At 37.7% G+C, this 15,018-nt stretch overlaps 1 protein-coding gene across 6 annotated transcripts in view; it reads right to left on the bottom strand.

Annotated features, from left to right (window-relative positions):
• Positions 1 to 301: 301 nt before the first annotated feature.
• kirrel3b (kirre like nephrin family adhesion molecule 3b) overlaps positions 302 to 15,018 on the bottom strand; it is a 203,436-nt gene continuing 188,719 nt past the window's right edge. Inside the window, exons 12-17 of one of the 6 annotated variants that reach the window (XM_025006780.2) lie at positions 14,525 to 14,723; positions 12,205 to 12,312; positions 10,943 to 11,026; positions 10,463 to 10,578; positions 9,703 to 9,789; positions 302 to 5,171 (exon numbers count right to left, since the gene is read on the bottom strand). In XM_025006780.2, the coding sequence (XP_024862548.1) occupies positions 4,710 to 5,171; positions 9,703 to 9,789; positions 10,463 to 10,578; positions 10,943 to 11,026; positions 12,205 to 12,312; positions 14,525 to 14,723 (1,056 nt within the window). In that variant the 3' untranslated portion in view covers positions 302 to 4,709. Of the gene's footprint in view, positions 5,172 to 9,702; positions 9,790 to 10,462; positions 10,579 to 10,942; positions 11,027 to 12,204; positions 12,313 to 14,512; positions 14,724 to 15,018 lie in introns of all 6 variants that reach the window. The other 5 variants (XM_025006779.2, XM_017420104.3, XM_017420109.3 and 2 more) reach the window with 5 other exon arrangements.

A 15,018-nucleotide genomic window follows, 5' to 3' on the forward strand; every position in this document is an offset into this window, starting at 1 on the left:
CCCACTCTTCCTCAGCCTAAGGTGGTGTTGATGGCTATTAATGTTTTTATATTTTCACCTAAACACTGCATATTTTAATAGTTTGTTCAAAATGTGTCTGTAAACTGCAAAAAAAAAAAACCTACATAGATTGAACTTTTGTAAAGGAAACTATTAACATATGCATGCCTAATGTGAAAAAATAAAGTGTGAAATCTTGCTAACTGACTATAACGCAATGATTGACTTTAATTCTGATCTGCTTCTGCCTTTGTAACATCTACTCATGTGGTTTTCAATGACAGAGACCAGTGCAAATAAACACAAAATCAAACATCAGTTTTATTCTCCAAATATACAGAGCAAAAGCGTCATAGATTCACAGACCAGTACAGTTAAAATACAACCATTTTTCTTTTTCTTTTTTTTTTCTTAGATACAGATGGCAACGGCCTGAAAATGGTAGTTAACCCAAAAGCATTTACACATAAGTCTTTTTCTTACAGTTACTGTATGTTTATGGTTGCTATTTTTTACATTTCTGGAAATGACCATTTAAAGTGAGTACTTTTTCAAACCTGTGCCGTGTAGTGTTTGAAACTTGTTTGCATCATTTGGAGCACAGAACAACTCAACCAATCACAGGAAACTGTACTCATTTGACTTTCAAAAGGCTCTTCTACGATGCTTTCATTTTCCTTGTGTGGCTTAACTTACACTGCACACCCAACTGATTACCGATGTGCCCTGAAGGCTAAACCAAAATCTGAGGATTAGTGGCAAATTCTATTTAGTCCAGGCCTTACACTTATTACAGTACTAACAAGGTATTGATTGGTAGGAAAGAAAGAAAAAGTGGAGAGAGCTAGACAGAAAGCATTTACACAGTTAAGAAAAGCTTATTATGATCAATTCAATGGTTTAAATGGCACCTTCTCCTAATGTGTTCCGTCATGGAGATTTACACCTATCTTACACACAGGCAGACCTTTAAGAGCATCACGTGACTCACACTTCGCAATCAATGGAAAGATACTGCTATGTTGGTGTTTAATGTCTCTGTGTGTTTCCTAGCCTTTGCAGACCAAGAAAAAAAAAAAGTTTCATTAATAAGAATATCATTATTAAGGAGGAAATTTGTAATATCTACCAAACATTATTCATATTATAATGTTTAAAAGCTTTGCCTTTCAACCTTAGAAAAGTTCTTGTCCTGTGTATTGGTAGCTTGTCCTTAGCATCCTTGAATAATAGAAACTACTTCTGCTCTGAAAGGGTTGCTCTGTTTTATCATGGGAGGGCAGCGACCTCTTGTAATTGTTGTGAGTCTCCGTGTTTAATCATCTGTTATGACCTGGCATCTGTGCAGAGCTCGTAGCCAGGCAAACAGGCATCCACAGGTGAGCAGGGCACGTTTGTCCCCAACACGGGCTTTGATTCTCGAGGACCGACATGGCAGTTGCATCCTGTCGTGCTCTCATGCTGTAGCCCGTTGCCTTTGGGGAGGGGAGGGGTGGTTGACGGGACAGAAGGCTGGCCTATTAAATATTTATCTGTTTGCTGGGCAGTGTGCAGATTCTTTGGTCTGTTTGGATCAGTGCAGAAGCTGCACTCAGTAGAGAAAATGGGGACCTTTTGGACAGGACAGCAAAAGTCTTGTTTTTTTTTTAAGACAAACTTGATAAAAGTTTAGTCGGATTTTGCATGCTGGTTAAAAATTTATAGTTGACTGCAGTTGAATTCTCCTAACGTGAAGAAAAAGAAATAATTTTGCACTCATAAATTTTGAGAAAAACAATAAAAATGCCACAGACGTACTTGACAGTCATCATGGTGCCAGATGCAATATATTGCTGAGCATCTAGGCATCTCTCCGAGGGGCTGACAGTATAATAACCTCTTACTGCATCTCACTTCAGAGTTGTCCCAGCTAAGCTCATTCTATAGCCCCGTGTGTGCTTGGAGTACGGCGCGTCAGTTTTCTCCTGTGAGATCTCAGAGAAGAGAAAACAGCTAGTGCAAGCCGTTCATGTAATTTGGGAGAAACAAGCAAGGTTGATGAAATTTTTGGAAGGGGAACAGAGAGAAAATTATTGTCTTGTCTGTGCAGTGTTGATGCCATATGTTTGTTGAGCTTTCATATCCTGCTGCAAAATCTGAACGAGAAAGAAAGAAAGGTGGGGGGGGGGAAAGCCTGGAATAAAACTATATATACAGAGAAAATGACAGCATTAGAGATTTATATACAGTCTGCTAAGTGCCAAGCTGGATTATCAGCATTGAAACAGAGCTTTTTGTCTTAAGCTGTACAATGGGCGCCAATCCATTTGTAAAATTAGTCCAAAAACACTGCCGCTCAAGTGGAAAACCCCATTCAAACGTCTTGAATATAGTCATAGGTAAAGTGCTTACAACAACTTGCTTCTGTTCAAATACAGTTCATGAAACACCATGAACTGTAAGGGCAGTTTTCTTAGTTTCTTGTTCTCACAGAATTCTCCCCGTTCACTGAGTGTCGTACTATGAACTGAAAAAACAAGCTACTTCATTAAATGAATTGTTTTGTAACCAGTGCATGATATTTATTTTTGTTTGATTTGACAAAACAAAGTGACACTGAATAAAAGAAATGTTTTTTCAGCCATGGTTTAAAATGTGCTGTTCCTGAAAACTCCTCTTTTATTTTTTCAAATGGTTGAGAAAATCATAACCAGTCTGGTTCTGTAAAGTACGGCCACAGACACATGAGGCCTTTGAATGCTTGCATCAAAATGTGATGTTGGGCGCAGCGTGAGTGCAGCCGTATGTCTTCTATAAATAGTTGCCATTTTCAAAGTCTGCTTTAACACAGCAGTCAACAACTATACATGATTGTGTTCAAGTAGGATGTTGGAAGGTGAAAAGAAAAACATGTATATATATTTTTGCTCAATACCTTCAGTCTGTCTACTTTGCTTAAATTTGCAACTGAAATCCCAGCGTTTGGTAATATAAAACAGCCAAACTCTCAGGTCATTACTTTGCTTTCTGCCACAAAACATCCACAGAGCACGGTTACAATGCTTTTATCCACAAGCGGAATTGAAATCTTCACATGAATTAGGGGTGTTTGTGTGGCTCCCAGTCCCCACTCTCAGCTAAAAAAAAATAAAACATACAATGTCAGTTGTTAAATAATAAATCAAATTTGATACATGTCACACAAAGTGGAGAATGAAGCAAAACAGTGCACTTGAAGAGCATTAGCTTGCCACTGTCAGCTTCACTATGGCGCCCAACGTGGGGCTCGAAGCTAATACAAATGTTTCACAGCCCAGTGGAAAAATACAGCAAAAAAAAAATCTTTTTTTTTTTTTTCTTTTAAATTTGTCATGTTTGATAATGATCAGCACGATCACAAGTACAGTCAGGATGCACTAAGCTTCAGTGTCAACAGTGATACTGACAACAGCGATGGGTAATTCACACAATGAGAAGCTAAAATAGAATGTTTATGTTTTATTCAGTAGGTATTCTCAAGCATTGTTGATTTGTGGTGTTAGAAGGAGAAACTAACAAGTAACAACACAAGTTGTGGGTTTTTCTGCCACATCGAAGCTGGATTTCGTGTCATAACACCACGGTGGGTGCGGCTCCCCCATCAACAGAAATGCTGTTCATCTCATTTAGTCCAAGTTTGTATTGACCCAGTTCAAACAGAACCTCAAGGCAAAGTAGATACAGGCGTGAAGAGGCGCTCGTGTATTATCCAGAGTCATCCATGTGGAAAATCAGAGTCAAAAATTAGATGCTAAAAAACAAAATTACAGTCACATATGTACACTAATATTCTTTTATCGCAGAGTGTCAAAGTGAAACAATGACTCAGGGATTTAAAATGAGATCTCAGCTCCTCTTTATCTGCTCAGCTCTGTGGCTCAGATAAAGCAGCGGAGAATGAGAAAAAGAAAAAAAAAACCAAAACAAAAGGAAAAACAGACGTTTCTTTTCAGTGTTTGAGATGTCTGTGGGCACATGGAGAAAGTTTTCCACCACCTACACAGGAGGATGGGTTTCAACAAGCCAAGCTTTAAAAAACAAACAAAAAAGAAAAACAACAAAAAGAAAAAAAAACATTTTGTTTCAAGGAAAGGTGGAAGTGTTGAAAAGTTATCGCTTTTAACAAAGAGATAATGGCATGCACATTCATTGTTGTGCTTCGAACTACAAGAGAGCAGCAGGACACTGGCTTGCACTCATTATCAGGCAATTTGTGCTGAGTGCTTCGCCACAATCTCGCTTTTTTCTGCATGACAATCTTCAAAAGGCAAATTTGGTCCATGCCAGGGGAGATAATTGTCACACAAAGCCTCGCACTCCTGCCCTCAGATCCGTGAACAATTCAGCTGCAGAAACCAAGTATTTAAAGTTCAAAATTCAAACCTGTGTAGTGTCTGTTGGCAAATAACCTCTCTGTGGCAAATTTGTATTATGGGTGAAAAAGAAAGAGGGCGTTAATGAATTAAGCATGAAGGAAATATAAGGCTTCTTGATTCATTTTTTGGGACAGTGAGAAGTTTAAGCAAGTTACATGGTGCATTAAGCCCAGTAGTCCCAGCCTGGTAGGGCATCCATAAAAAAAACACTTTGTAACACCGATCCTCTAGGACTTCCCATTGGCTGATTCTATAAAAGTTTTACAATCCTAGCTGCTTGTTACTCTCCATCCAAACCCCCTCCCTCTGTAGAGGTCAGACATGGGTCTGCATGCGCTTCTGGAGGGGCCGGGTGAGGTCAGAGTTTTGTGAGGAGGACTGGGAATAGTGGGATGAGGAAGAAGCTGACGCCTTGCTGTCTTTGTCGAACTGCACATAGCCGTCTGGCTTACTGTAGCTGCTGATGCTGCTATCACACTGCGTGTCAATGAATGAGCTGGAGTCGCTGAGCGAGCCGCGCTGGAACTCCCGCTCGCAAAGCTCAATGGAGCTGCTGCCCATGCCCAGCACAAAGCGTTGGCCGTAGTCGTACAGTCGGTTGGGGCCTGCTCCCAGAGTGGAGTAGATGTTGGTGAAGGACATGCCTGTTGGTACCCGCTGCTTGCCGAGGGTACCTGTGTTGGTGGGGTTTCTCACCTCGGTGGTCTGATTGCCTGTCATGGTAGGCGTATGGTGCTCCTTGAAGGTATTGACACTATAATAGCCATTTGTAGGGTCCTGTTGAAGAAACATGGACAAGATCGCAAGATTAATATGACAAAGTATGCACTATCAGCTTAATATATTAGAAAAAAACATATTTGAAGACAGAACGACAAAAAAACCCCACACTTCCTTGGTTTATGTTTTAGTTTTCATGATTTTTTTCTCAAAACTAAGGGAAAACAACATCAAGTAAAAATTGGCAGTAATAACTGTTCAATTTGCAAAACAAGTACAACAACAGAGACAACACAAAGACAACAGAGATGACACTCATTGCAAGGGTCTTGTGAACCCGTGCACTAACCTTAAAATCACTTCCCTCACTAATTAGGCAGGCCTTGATGATTCATGGTTTGGCATCTATGTGTCACAGTAAAGTTCACTTGCATACCAGCTTTAATTAGACCTTTACGGACTGTGGAGTCTTCACTTCCGTGTCCGCACAGAAACTGCTTCTGATGTTACAGCTGTGCCACTTGTTTGTCTGCTAGGCTGCTGTTGCTAAGGGTCCAGCTGGGACGTGTGTGTGTGTATGTGTGTGTTTTCTTCATGTTCTTTTATGAACAAATGTGAATGTCAAGCACAGTGAGCGTGGTGGCAAATCCCAAAAAGAGAATGCTCATAATGGGAACGACAACCTGAGAGGATCCTCGTTATGCTTGTCATTATCTGACAGCAGACAGGGAGATTGTTTGCGTCTGGCCTTTATCTCTTGTTCAGGCTCCTCTCTGCTCTCGCCTCATGCATGCTGTCATTAACTAGGATCAAAAAAAGTCTGGCCCCTGAGGCAGCAGGTAAGCTGGCAAATACAACAGAGAAGCAAACTCCAGGGAGCCAATGGCAGCGAGCAAATGGACAAAAAGGAAAAATGTACAGAACAGAATGTGTCTCTGACAGAAAGATTCAAGCAAGATGGTTGCTTATGGAGGTTCAAAGCAGGGCTGAAACAACCGAATAATGACTGTGACTGAACGTTAAATAGGCATGCTGGGAAAGAAGGCAAAACATTTTTGTTTTTTGTTTAAAATATTGTAAAATGACTGTAATTTATGCAATTTCTATTCTGAATAGAATTACCTGTATGTATAGCTAAATAGGGTATGTGGTATTTACTTTGTTGGGTTTTTACAATTGTCAATTGAGACAAAATAAGACAATTTATGTCTTACTAGGTTATAATAATTTAATATCTCCCTATATGATGACTAGCATTAGTAGAATATGTAATATTTTCACTATACAATTTTTCTCTTTTTTATATTAAAGTCACAAATTCTCACTTTTCAATGTCACATATTTTACTGCTTCTGCATAGCAGTTCTTGAGATGTTAAAAAAATAAAAACAAGATCCCGGTTATATGTTGTTACCTAATTATCTCTAAACATGAATTTTGACATTACTATGCTTTGGAAATTTGGACCAATGAGCCTATTATATGTTTTATAGTGAGACTAAGCTCAGTAATATCTGTTTGACAGTATTTTTTTTATTATTTTTCGTTTTTCCAAAGAAAATGAGATCTGAGGTCAGATAAACAACTGCTGTGCTTGATTTGCTAATGTGCTTACATGAAAACCACTTAGTTCTTTGTGAGTTCAGCGCATCTTTGAAAATTTATATGTTTACATGATATATTGAGATATTTTCTGCTTAAAAAAGATCAGACTGTATAATTTGTTTTTAAAAGACCAACAACATGTTCTCTTTGCACAACAAACACAGAACAACACATTTTTTAACTGGTTGATTTATTGATTTGAATACACAACTTAACTAAAAAAAAAAACATTATTTGGTGAGAGTAGTTAAGAATAAAACTGAAATTTTACAAACAGATGTGAAGGACCCTGCGATCAGGTACTAATTTTCTTCTCATGTTTGGGAGAAACTGTTGCAGAAAAGTTTTCAAAAGATTGTGCAAAATAAAATTAAAGGTCTTACATTCCTTTTAATCCTTTCCTGCCAGGTTTTCTGGACTAAGATTATCTTATGTTGAAAAATAACAGCATTATGGTTGTTTTGGTCAAATCATAAAAATATCATTATCCGCAGCAATCTTAAGCAATTTTCCGACACCTCATGTAATATGTTAACTGTCAGAGTACGTGTTGAGAATGACTCTCACATACCACAACACATTTTAGCTCAATATTTGTCAATTTGAATTACTTCTAGGCTTTTCTATGTTGCCTAAGGCTGATTAGCTGTGATGACCATCTTGAATCAGATTGACTCCAAAAGTTGATCAGTTTTAGATCTTTGTCCAGGGATAACTTTCTAAGAGGTTGTTTAAAAATCCATCCATTCTTTGATGAAATATTTTGCTAACAGGGCAAAGAAGGTTGACTCCAAAGATTAATGCCAAAGTTTTAAGTAAAGATCTTACAAAGTATATAGTGCTCAAAGTATGTGTTAGGGATGACTCACAGCTATTATATGCTCAGCGTATGTGTGATGACTTTCTGCATCCGAACAGTCAAATCAACACGTTCTTTTGCTGGCGTGTAATAATTAGAACAATTGTACACTGTAAAAAAGAATAATAATTTGAATGGCACCTTAGAGAAGCTTATCTACCTGCAGTAAAACTGTCAAATACACAGAAGAATGATCATTCTTGTGTGAAAAGGGATCTTCACAATCTGTAAATCCTCATGTAGATCAAATGTTGGGTTTGACGGCTAATTTTCCTGGTATATGATGGGAGAACTGAAAGATAAGTACTTCTTCTGCACAAATTGATCAGTATTTTTGCTATGAAAATGGGGCAGGCAGCAGCACAATGGCGCTGAAGTTTTATTACATTCAATAAATCATTTCTTCGCTGAACATGACACAGTGAGATGGCTGTGACCACGGTGACATTTAGGTCTGTTGCATGTTTATAACCAACCTAGAAATAAAATCCCAAAATATTAGTGAGCAGAGTAACAGATATCAAAATATAGCCACACACATTAAACAGCGAATGTCACTGCTCAAACGCTGAATGGAGTACATGGAGGGGTCACACTGGTATATCAAGTTTCTATATTTAGCATTTAGTTTTCTTTTTACCTGCCAACAGGAGGGCTCAACCTCAGATACGAGTCCCACTTTGTCTTTCTCACATGCTGATAGCGTCACTGCCTATTAAGTAGGGATGTGATTCAAATCAGCTGCAAACAGATTAAATTGATGCTAACACTGTAACCTGATGCGCTATAGCAGATAACGTGGCATTGAAATAATGTTAATTGGATTTGACGGAAGCTTGTTATATAAGAGTTGCACACACATCTCCTTTTTATTCATTTTTTTTGATTTAGCAGTGAAGTTAGACCAATGTCTAGACAGTCTAAGCTCTTTTTTTTCAGAAATCTATTTTATGGAAGTCTAAAACTGCTCTAAGTAATTTTAAAGTGGCAGTGATCCACTCTGGTCTTCGTCCTACTCAGGCTTTAGCTCATCTTATCTGGTCAGAATTAAACACTTTCTCTGTAAACTGAGGTTATTCAAAGACCGAGATACAACAGGTAAGATATTCATTGTTCAGAACTTTTCAAAAGAACACAACTTCATAAGATCTGAATTATCCTTTATGTGTGACGCCGCTGCATTTTGAACTTTACACCAAGAAAATTAGGACACTGTCAGAATGAGGTGTCAGCGTGGCGAACCCAATCCGCAGACTCATCTTCAGAAACAAAAACTGATTTATTTATATAACAAAAGAAGAAAACAAAAAGCTGACGTGGCAGCAAAACTAACTATAACAAAAATCCAGATAATAACAAAGGCGGGACAAGGCAAGGCAAAAACAAAGAGGGACCAGACTGGAACCAAACGCGAACAAACAACAATGAATCGGCAGGGAGGTGGAGAGGAAGACCAAGTTTTAAAGCAGAGGGTGATGAGGAGAAGTGGGAACAGGTGTGTGATTAGGAGTGAAGACAGCTGGAGATGGGTGTGACAGGAAACCAGAAAACTACTGAGCAGAGGACAGGTGAATGATGACAACAAACATGAACAGGAAAAACTAAACTGAAACAATAACTCAAACCGAAACAAGACAATAATCAAAACAACAAACTGAAAATACCAAACTATGACATACACCTTGAGGAGTGAGACCATGTTGGTTCATGTGACTTATTACTAAAACACTTCTGCATAAAAAACAATTAAGAAAAGTTCAATGTGTTCACTTAAAGATAAAATAGATTTTCTTTACTAGCTATCCATTGGATAACCCATTAAGAGCATGGGAAGCATTATGTTGAAAAATATTTTTGCAAAACCTAAATGTATTCCAAATGGTAAAAAACGTACAGTAGATATAAAGCTGATAAACCCCCAACGCTTCTCTCAGTTCCTTTATGCGCTGTTTTTTTTAAAGAAAAAAAAAAACAGTGCAGGAAAGGAATTACTGCTTTTCAGCTATTTTGGTTCCAGCGTCGAAGCTCTCCATTTGCCCCAAAGGTATTTTCTCACCCACCACCTTTTTACTTTTTGTTCTCCCAGGTTCTTGCACTCATGCTGTCATTGATCATAAGCCGTACCTTAATGTGCTGATACTCCTTCTCTTCCTCTTGTAAAACCTCCAGCTGCTTCAGAGCAGATTCCTGCTGGAACTCTCCTCGTTCAACCTACACAAACATCGAGTTAAATATATTAAGAGCCTGAGCTCCTCTACTCGAAATAAAAAAGAGATTCTGAAAGGAATGGGTTTAACTTTTATCACTTGTTCGCCTTTTTTTAATATCAGTCAAACACGCTTCACCTTCACTTGGGGCTCGCAGGGGGTATTAATAATTTATCATTGAATATCTTTTATTTAGCTTTACAAAATGCAGATTTATGAGGTATCTATGCTGAATTCTCAACTTTAAGATGAAGAGAAGAGTGTACTGTTCGTATTTGAAAAGAGAATACTATTCGTAACGTTTAACTGCAAATTACTCTAACCAAAAAAAAAAAAAATGAAAACATAGAAAGACATGTATATAAAACATTCTTCTTTCTCTTTTCATAGAACTCATGGCATTATGCTGATACAAATAAAGACCTTTTGCCTTGAGTCCAACACATATAAAATCTGCATGCTTTCTTGTGCGTCCATTACTCAAGAAATAATTTATTCCACAGAAAAGAGCCCTACCAGCTGTAGCATTCATTCATTATTTAACTGTCGGCTTTCAAAGGACACGCCAAAATGCAAAGAAGAAAAATAAATAAATAATTAAATGAAATAAAGCTGACAGTTTATTTCTAAACACGAGAAAAAGGAGGAAGTGTAAAATAGTACGCTGTGACACTCACACTCACCATCAGTTGTTTCATGGAGTTGTGTTCTTCATTCTCTCGCGCTGCGTTGTGGTCTTTGTGTACGATCTCCACCCGGATGTCGTTTTTTGCTGACACAACTCCTTTTAGATCTGTCAGAAAAGGACGACACATACGGTATGTCTTAATAGGCTGCGAGGAAACCCCATTCTGTATTTGTTGACATAATAATTTCCCCGAGTGAAGTTTTGCAGTATTGTAATATTTAACAAAGACCCCTGGGTTTGCTTTGTTACAGCTCTCCCATTTCCCCCCCAAAAAAATACAGAGCATTATTAATCATTTATTTCCTGCCAAGACAAGATAATCTTTCCCCTTTACAAAAGAAAAAAAAAAACAATAATAAAAACAAAACAAAAAAAACAACCCAAAAACAAATCTCCCACAGTTTTCCAAGGGTGGCTCATTCTTTTTGGGACAATGCTGATGTAATTCTGTCATATAACAAAGTCTTACTTTCTGTCTTAATTTTGCTGGCAAGTTCTCTCTGGTGAGCACAGATGGAGACGGGCAGTGAGGGCATAACCAGGTGCACTTCCTCTGTAGTATACAGACAATAGACATGCTGAAGGGACCAGTAAGCACAGCGTGGTTCTTGGACAGAGAGACGGTGGCTGTCTCTAACTTGAGTCACTTGGTTTATGGGTGGGTGGCAGCGAACACAGTGCAAGATGTAAATAGCCTCAAAAGCCAATGCAGCCAGACTGAGATTGCATGAAATGAGCCCTGATCACAATCTGGCTATATCTGTGCACCACGAGAAGATGTCCATCTCAACCAGTGATTCATCCTGTGGTAAGCATGATGCCAAAATGTCACTGTGTCAAAAACAATTTTTTTTTCTTCACCATGTTTTTGTTTTATTGATTGGATAGTCTAGTTATTTTTGAAGTGATGTTCTGTTAAATAGTTGTCAATACCTAGTATCTTTTTATCCCTGACATCAGTCATAGAATACGTATGAAGAAAAGGGCAGAAGTCTTTGTCCAGGCTAGGCCAATGCTTAGCCAAACAAGTGGCAGTTGTGTGTGTGTATATATATATATTTATATATATATATATATATATATATATATATATATATAAATATGAAATGGGGAAATATATAACATTGTTTCTAAGGCTCATAAAACATTGTTTTTTAAATGCAACATACAGATGTGAAAGAACTACAGTAGCAAATAATAAACATAATAATAAACTTTTGCCCTGACATTGATTGTTTAGTTTGTTGCTGTTTTCTTAATGTCCGTGTTACTACATGAATGCACGTGTGCTCGGAGCATAGAACAGTGTACCGGATCAGCGTGTCTAGTCAGATGGCAGACTGATACATTTGTTGTCTCATTGACAAATAAACTGTTTATGTTTATTATTAGTTAATGTAGCAATCTTTCACATGGTATGTTGTTTTTGAGAGAGTTGATTCCTAAGCCTGAAAAATTATACAAACAGGCTCTCGTTGGGTTAGACTTTTGCCTCTTTCTACCTTTTCTATGCTCTGTGTCTGAAATGATACTACTGACAACTATCTGACAGAATAAGACTAGACTGTTCCTTTAGTGTTAGGAACTTGCAAGTACCTACAGATCTTTTCCTGTTTGAATCCAAACAATCTCTTCATTTGAATGGATGGACATTTTCCAGTGTGCTCAGGGATAATACAGTACATTGGTATGCATGCTTTAGTGGGTGCAAGAGCTTGAAAAGAGACATACTTCTCTGAGAGCGGGTGCAGCAGAAAGCGCCGATGGTGCCCATTAGTACAATGAGGGCCACAAAAGCTCCCACGGCAATGCCGATGATCACAGCCACTGGGAGAGATTCTGCAGAGAGCAACATCAAGACATGTCCTTCTATAATAAAATGCCACAAACATCTCCTGTGTACACTGGATTTAAGACAGGGTTTGTGACAGGGCAGCACACAGGCTTAGGGAACATGTTTTCATTGGTCACACATAGACTCGGGCACCAGTTCTCCCCATGTCTTTGTCTTTGTTAAGTAACCACACAAGAACAACGGCAGATGGCACAGATAAAAAAAAAGTGTCCTAATAGTAGCAAATTCAAAGTAATTATCAAACTTTTTTATTTGTGTGCAAAATCATTTTTTTTCTATTATTCTCTTGCTGCCCTTTTGTCTGATAAATTCTGATATATTAAGTCGATTAAAGCTTTTCATGCAGTACCGTAATTTTCATTAAGAAGTGTTAACAAGTTAATTTAGACATAATCATCTTCATGTTCTCTTCATGTTCTTTGGAACAGATGTTTGCACTCAGAAGAAAGTAATACCACAGAAATGCAATTTTTCTGAAACTGATTGTTTTTTGCTGTTTCTAAAAATATCCTTGTAAATGCACAAAAACACCTAAAAGGACCAAAAATGCTATAGTAGCTTTGCCAGGCCTGTACGTGGTACTTTAATGTTACTATGAGAATACACCAAAAACAGAAAACAAGGTGTGAAGCAAGCTCGTAAAGTTTTCACACTGGGTGCTAATTCTAAACACAAAACCCAGAGTTTTCTCCTCCTTTCTCATCTAGTTCTCATTTGTTATGATTCAAGTATGTTACTGTCTGATCAGCTAATTGAAGTAATAAAATATTTGAAGGTTTTGCTGTAGTTGGGGAACTATGTTATGCAGTATCTGTAGCACGTGCATGAATTCTGGTGTTAATGTGGTTGTTGTTACATCTGACACACTTGGGTTATAGGTTAGATGAGAGGTGGAGCAATTAGAGCTTTTTTTTTTTTTTCAAAAGATTGTTTTGACTGTTTACACAAAAAGACAAGGGTGGTGTTTAAAGATATATATATATATATATATATATATATATATATATATATTTACTCTTTTTACCTTTTTACTTTGAAAAAATAACAATCCTGGTCTCCTAAAATTATCTTTCTGTGTGGACACAAGGCTAAAATAATAATTTTTTTTTGAGTATTTACAAAACGTTGTTCCTGTGTGGACAGCCCCTAAGTTTGAATTTACCAGATCCTAATACCTCTTAGGCCCTCTTTCACAGTGGATGATGACCTCCATAACCTACATGACCTATTGGAATTGCGGGCAATGGTTGACCATATAAATGATTTTTTTTTTTTTTTTTACATTGTAGCAGGGTTGACAGCCAGTGTGAATGGCAGCTTTTGAGCGTTAATGAGATTTTTTGGTGGTAGATGTTTCCCATTTGTTTTACAAATGTAGAAGGATGGCAAATCTTCGTTAGGTCCTTCAGTGTCAGATTTCATCAGTGGCACGTTTCAAATGACACAGTATAATCATAAAAATGTTTTTATGCTGAAGTGTTTTGCAGTTAGACTACTTATATAGGCACAATGACATCACATTTGTTTAATTGAAACAAGATGTAGTGTAGATACTGTATTGTCTGAAGGGGTGTCCCATTTTGTAATGGAATAATTGACGCACTACCCCTTTTGACTTCAAATTAAATGCCAAGTGATGGTAACAGTAGGAAAGATTTAGTTCGTCACACTTAGATGAGAAACCATTTTTCCATATCTATGAATGTCTTAGATTTTGAGCAAATCCAACATCATTAAAGCCTAATTAATGTCTTCACTGATCAGTTTCTTATCTTGCAAGCAGTGTATAATTTATCATTTGTTATAGGAATTTGTCTCATGTAGTGAAGGGGAAAAGGTTAGTTATAAAAAAGTACTCATACTTGGAAACACTCTGAAGTTTACCTTTTAAACAAACAAAACACGAGGCACATTATAATTAACATTAAGACTGCAGTATATGTTAAGGCTCACCGGTCCAAATTAATTAGAAGCTTCGTGCACACCCACAGCATCACATTTACCCAGAAACACACTGAATCAGCCTTGCCTTGAAAAGTATCATCACAAACATTCTAATCCAGAGAACCAAACCAAAGCACACAAATAGCAACAGTTTGGTCATTTTACTATCACTATCAAAACAAGAAAAAAAAAACCCACAAGTACATTATTTGAAAAAGAGGAAGGTGGAACCTGTCGAACCTTGGCTCCCACCTTGTTCCTTAAGGCGTATGATCTCTGTGTCAGAGCCAAAGCTGTTCCAGGCAGTGCAGTTGTAGATGGTCTGGAAGTCAGCTGGGACAATGTTGCTCATCGTCAGTGTGGAAATGACACCTTCTTCTGTGTTTACGGTCTCTACAGTGTAGCGCCCAGAGGTCCCAGACTCCAAAACAGTTTCCTTCCATGACCAGGCCTAAAACAGTTAAAAAAGTAAAACACATTGATTTTTTTTTTAAATGGGCAATGGACAGTACCAAACCTGTTGCATTCAATTTTATTAACCTATTTATAAACATTGAAAAAACTATCTAACTTTAGAGTTAGTTGTTGAGATCATTGTAACAGAGTTGATTCAAGACAATTACCAGAATGTATACATTGAGTTTTATTCTCTCAAGCCCCTATGATAGTGATGTGCAACTAATGGCATCAGCAAATTGTGATTCCAAGAGTGTGGAGTTGAGTTTATACCACACATTGCAGGAAGC

Source organism: Kryptolebias marmoratus, linkage group LG2, assembly GCF_001649575.2.
Source record: "Kryptolebias marmoratus isolate JLee-2015 linkage group LG2, ASM164957v2, whole genome shotgun sequence".
Classification (NCBI taxonomy): domain Eukaryota; kingdom Metazoa; phylum Chordata; class Actinopteri; order Cyprinodontiformes; family Rivulidae; genus Kryptolebias; species Kryptolebias marmoratus.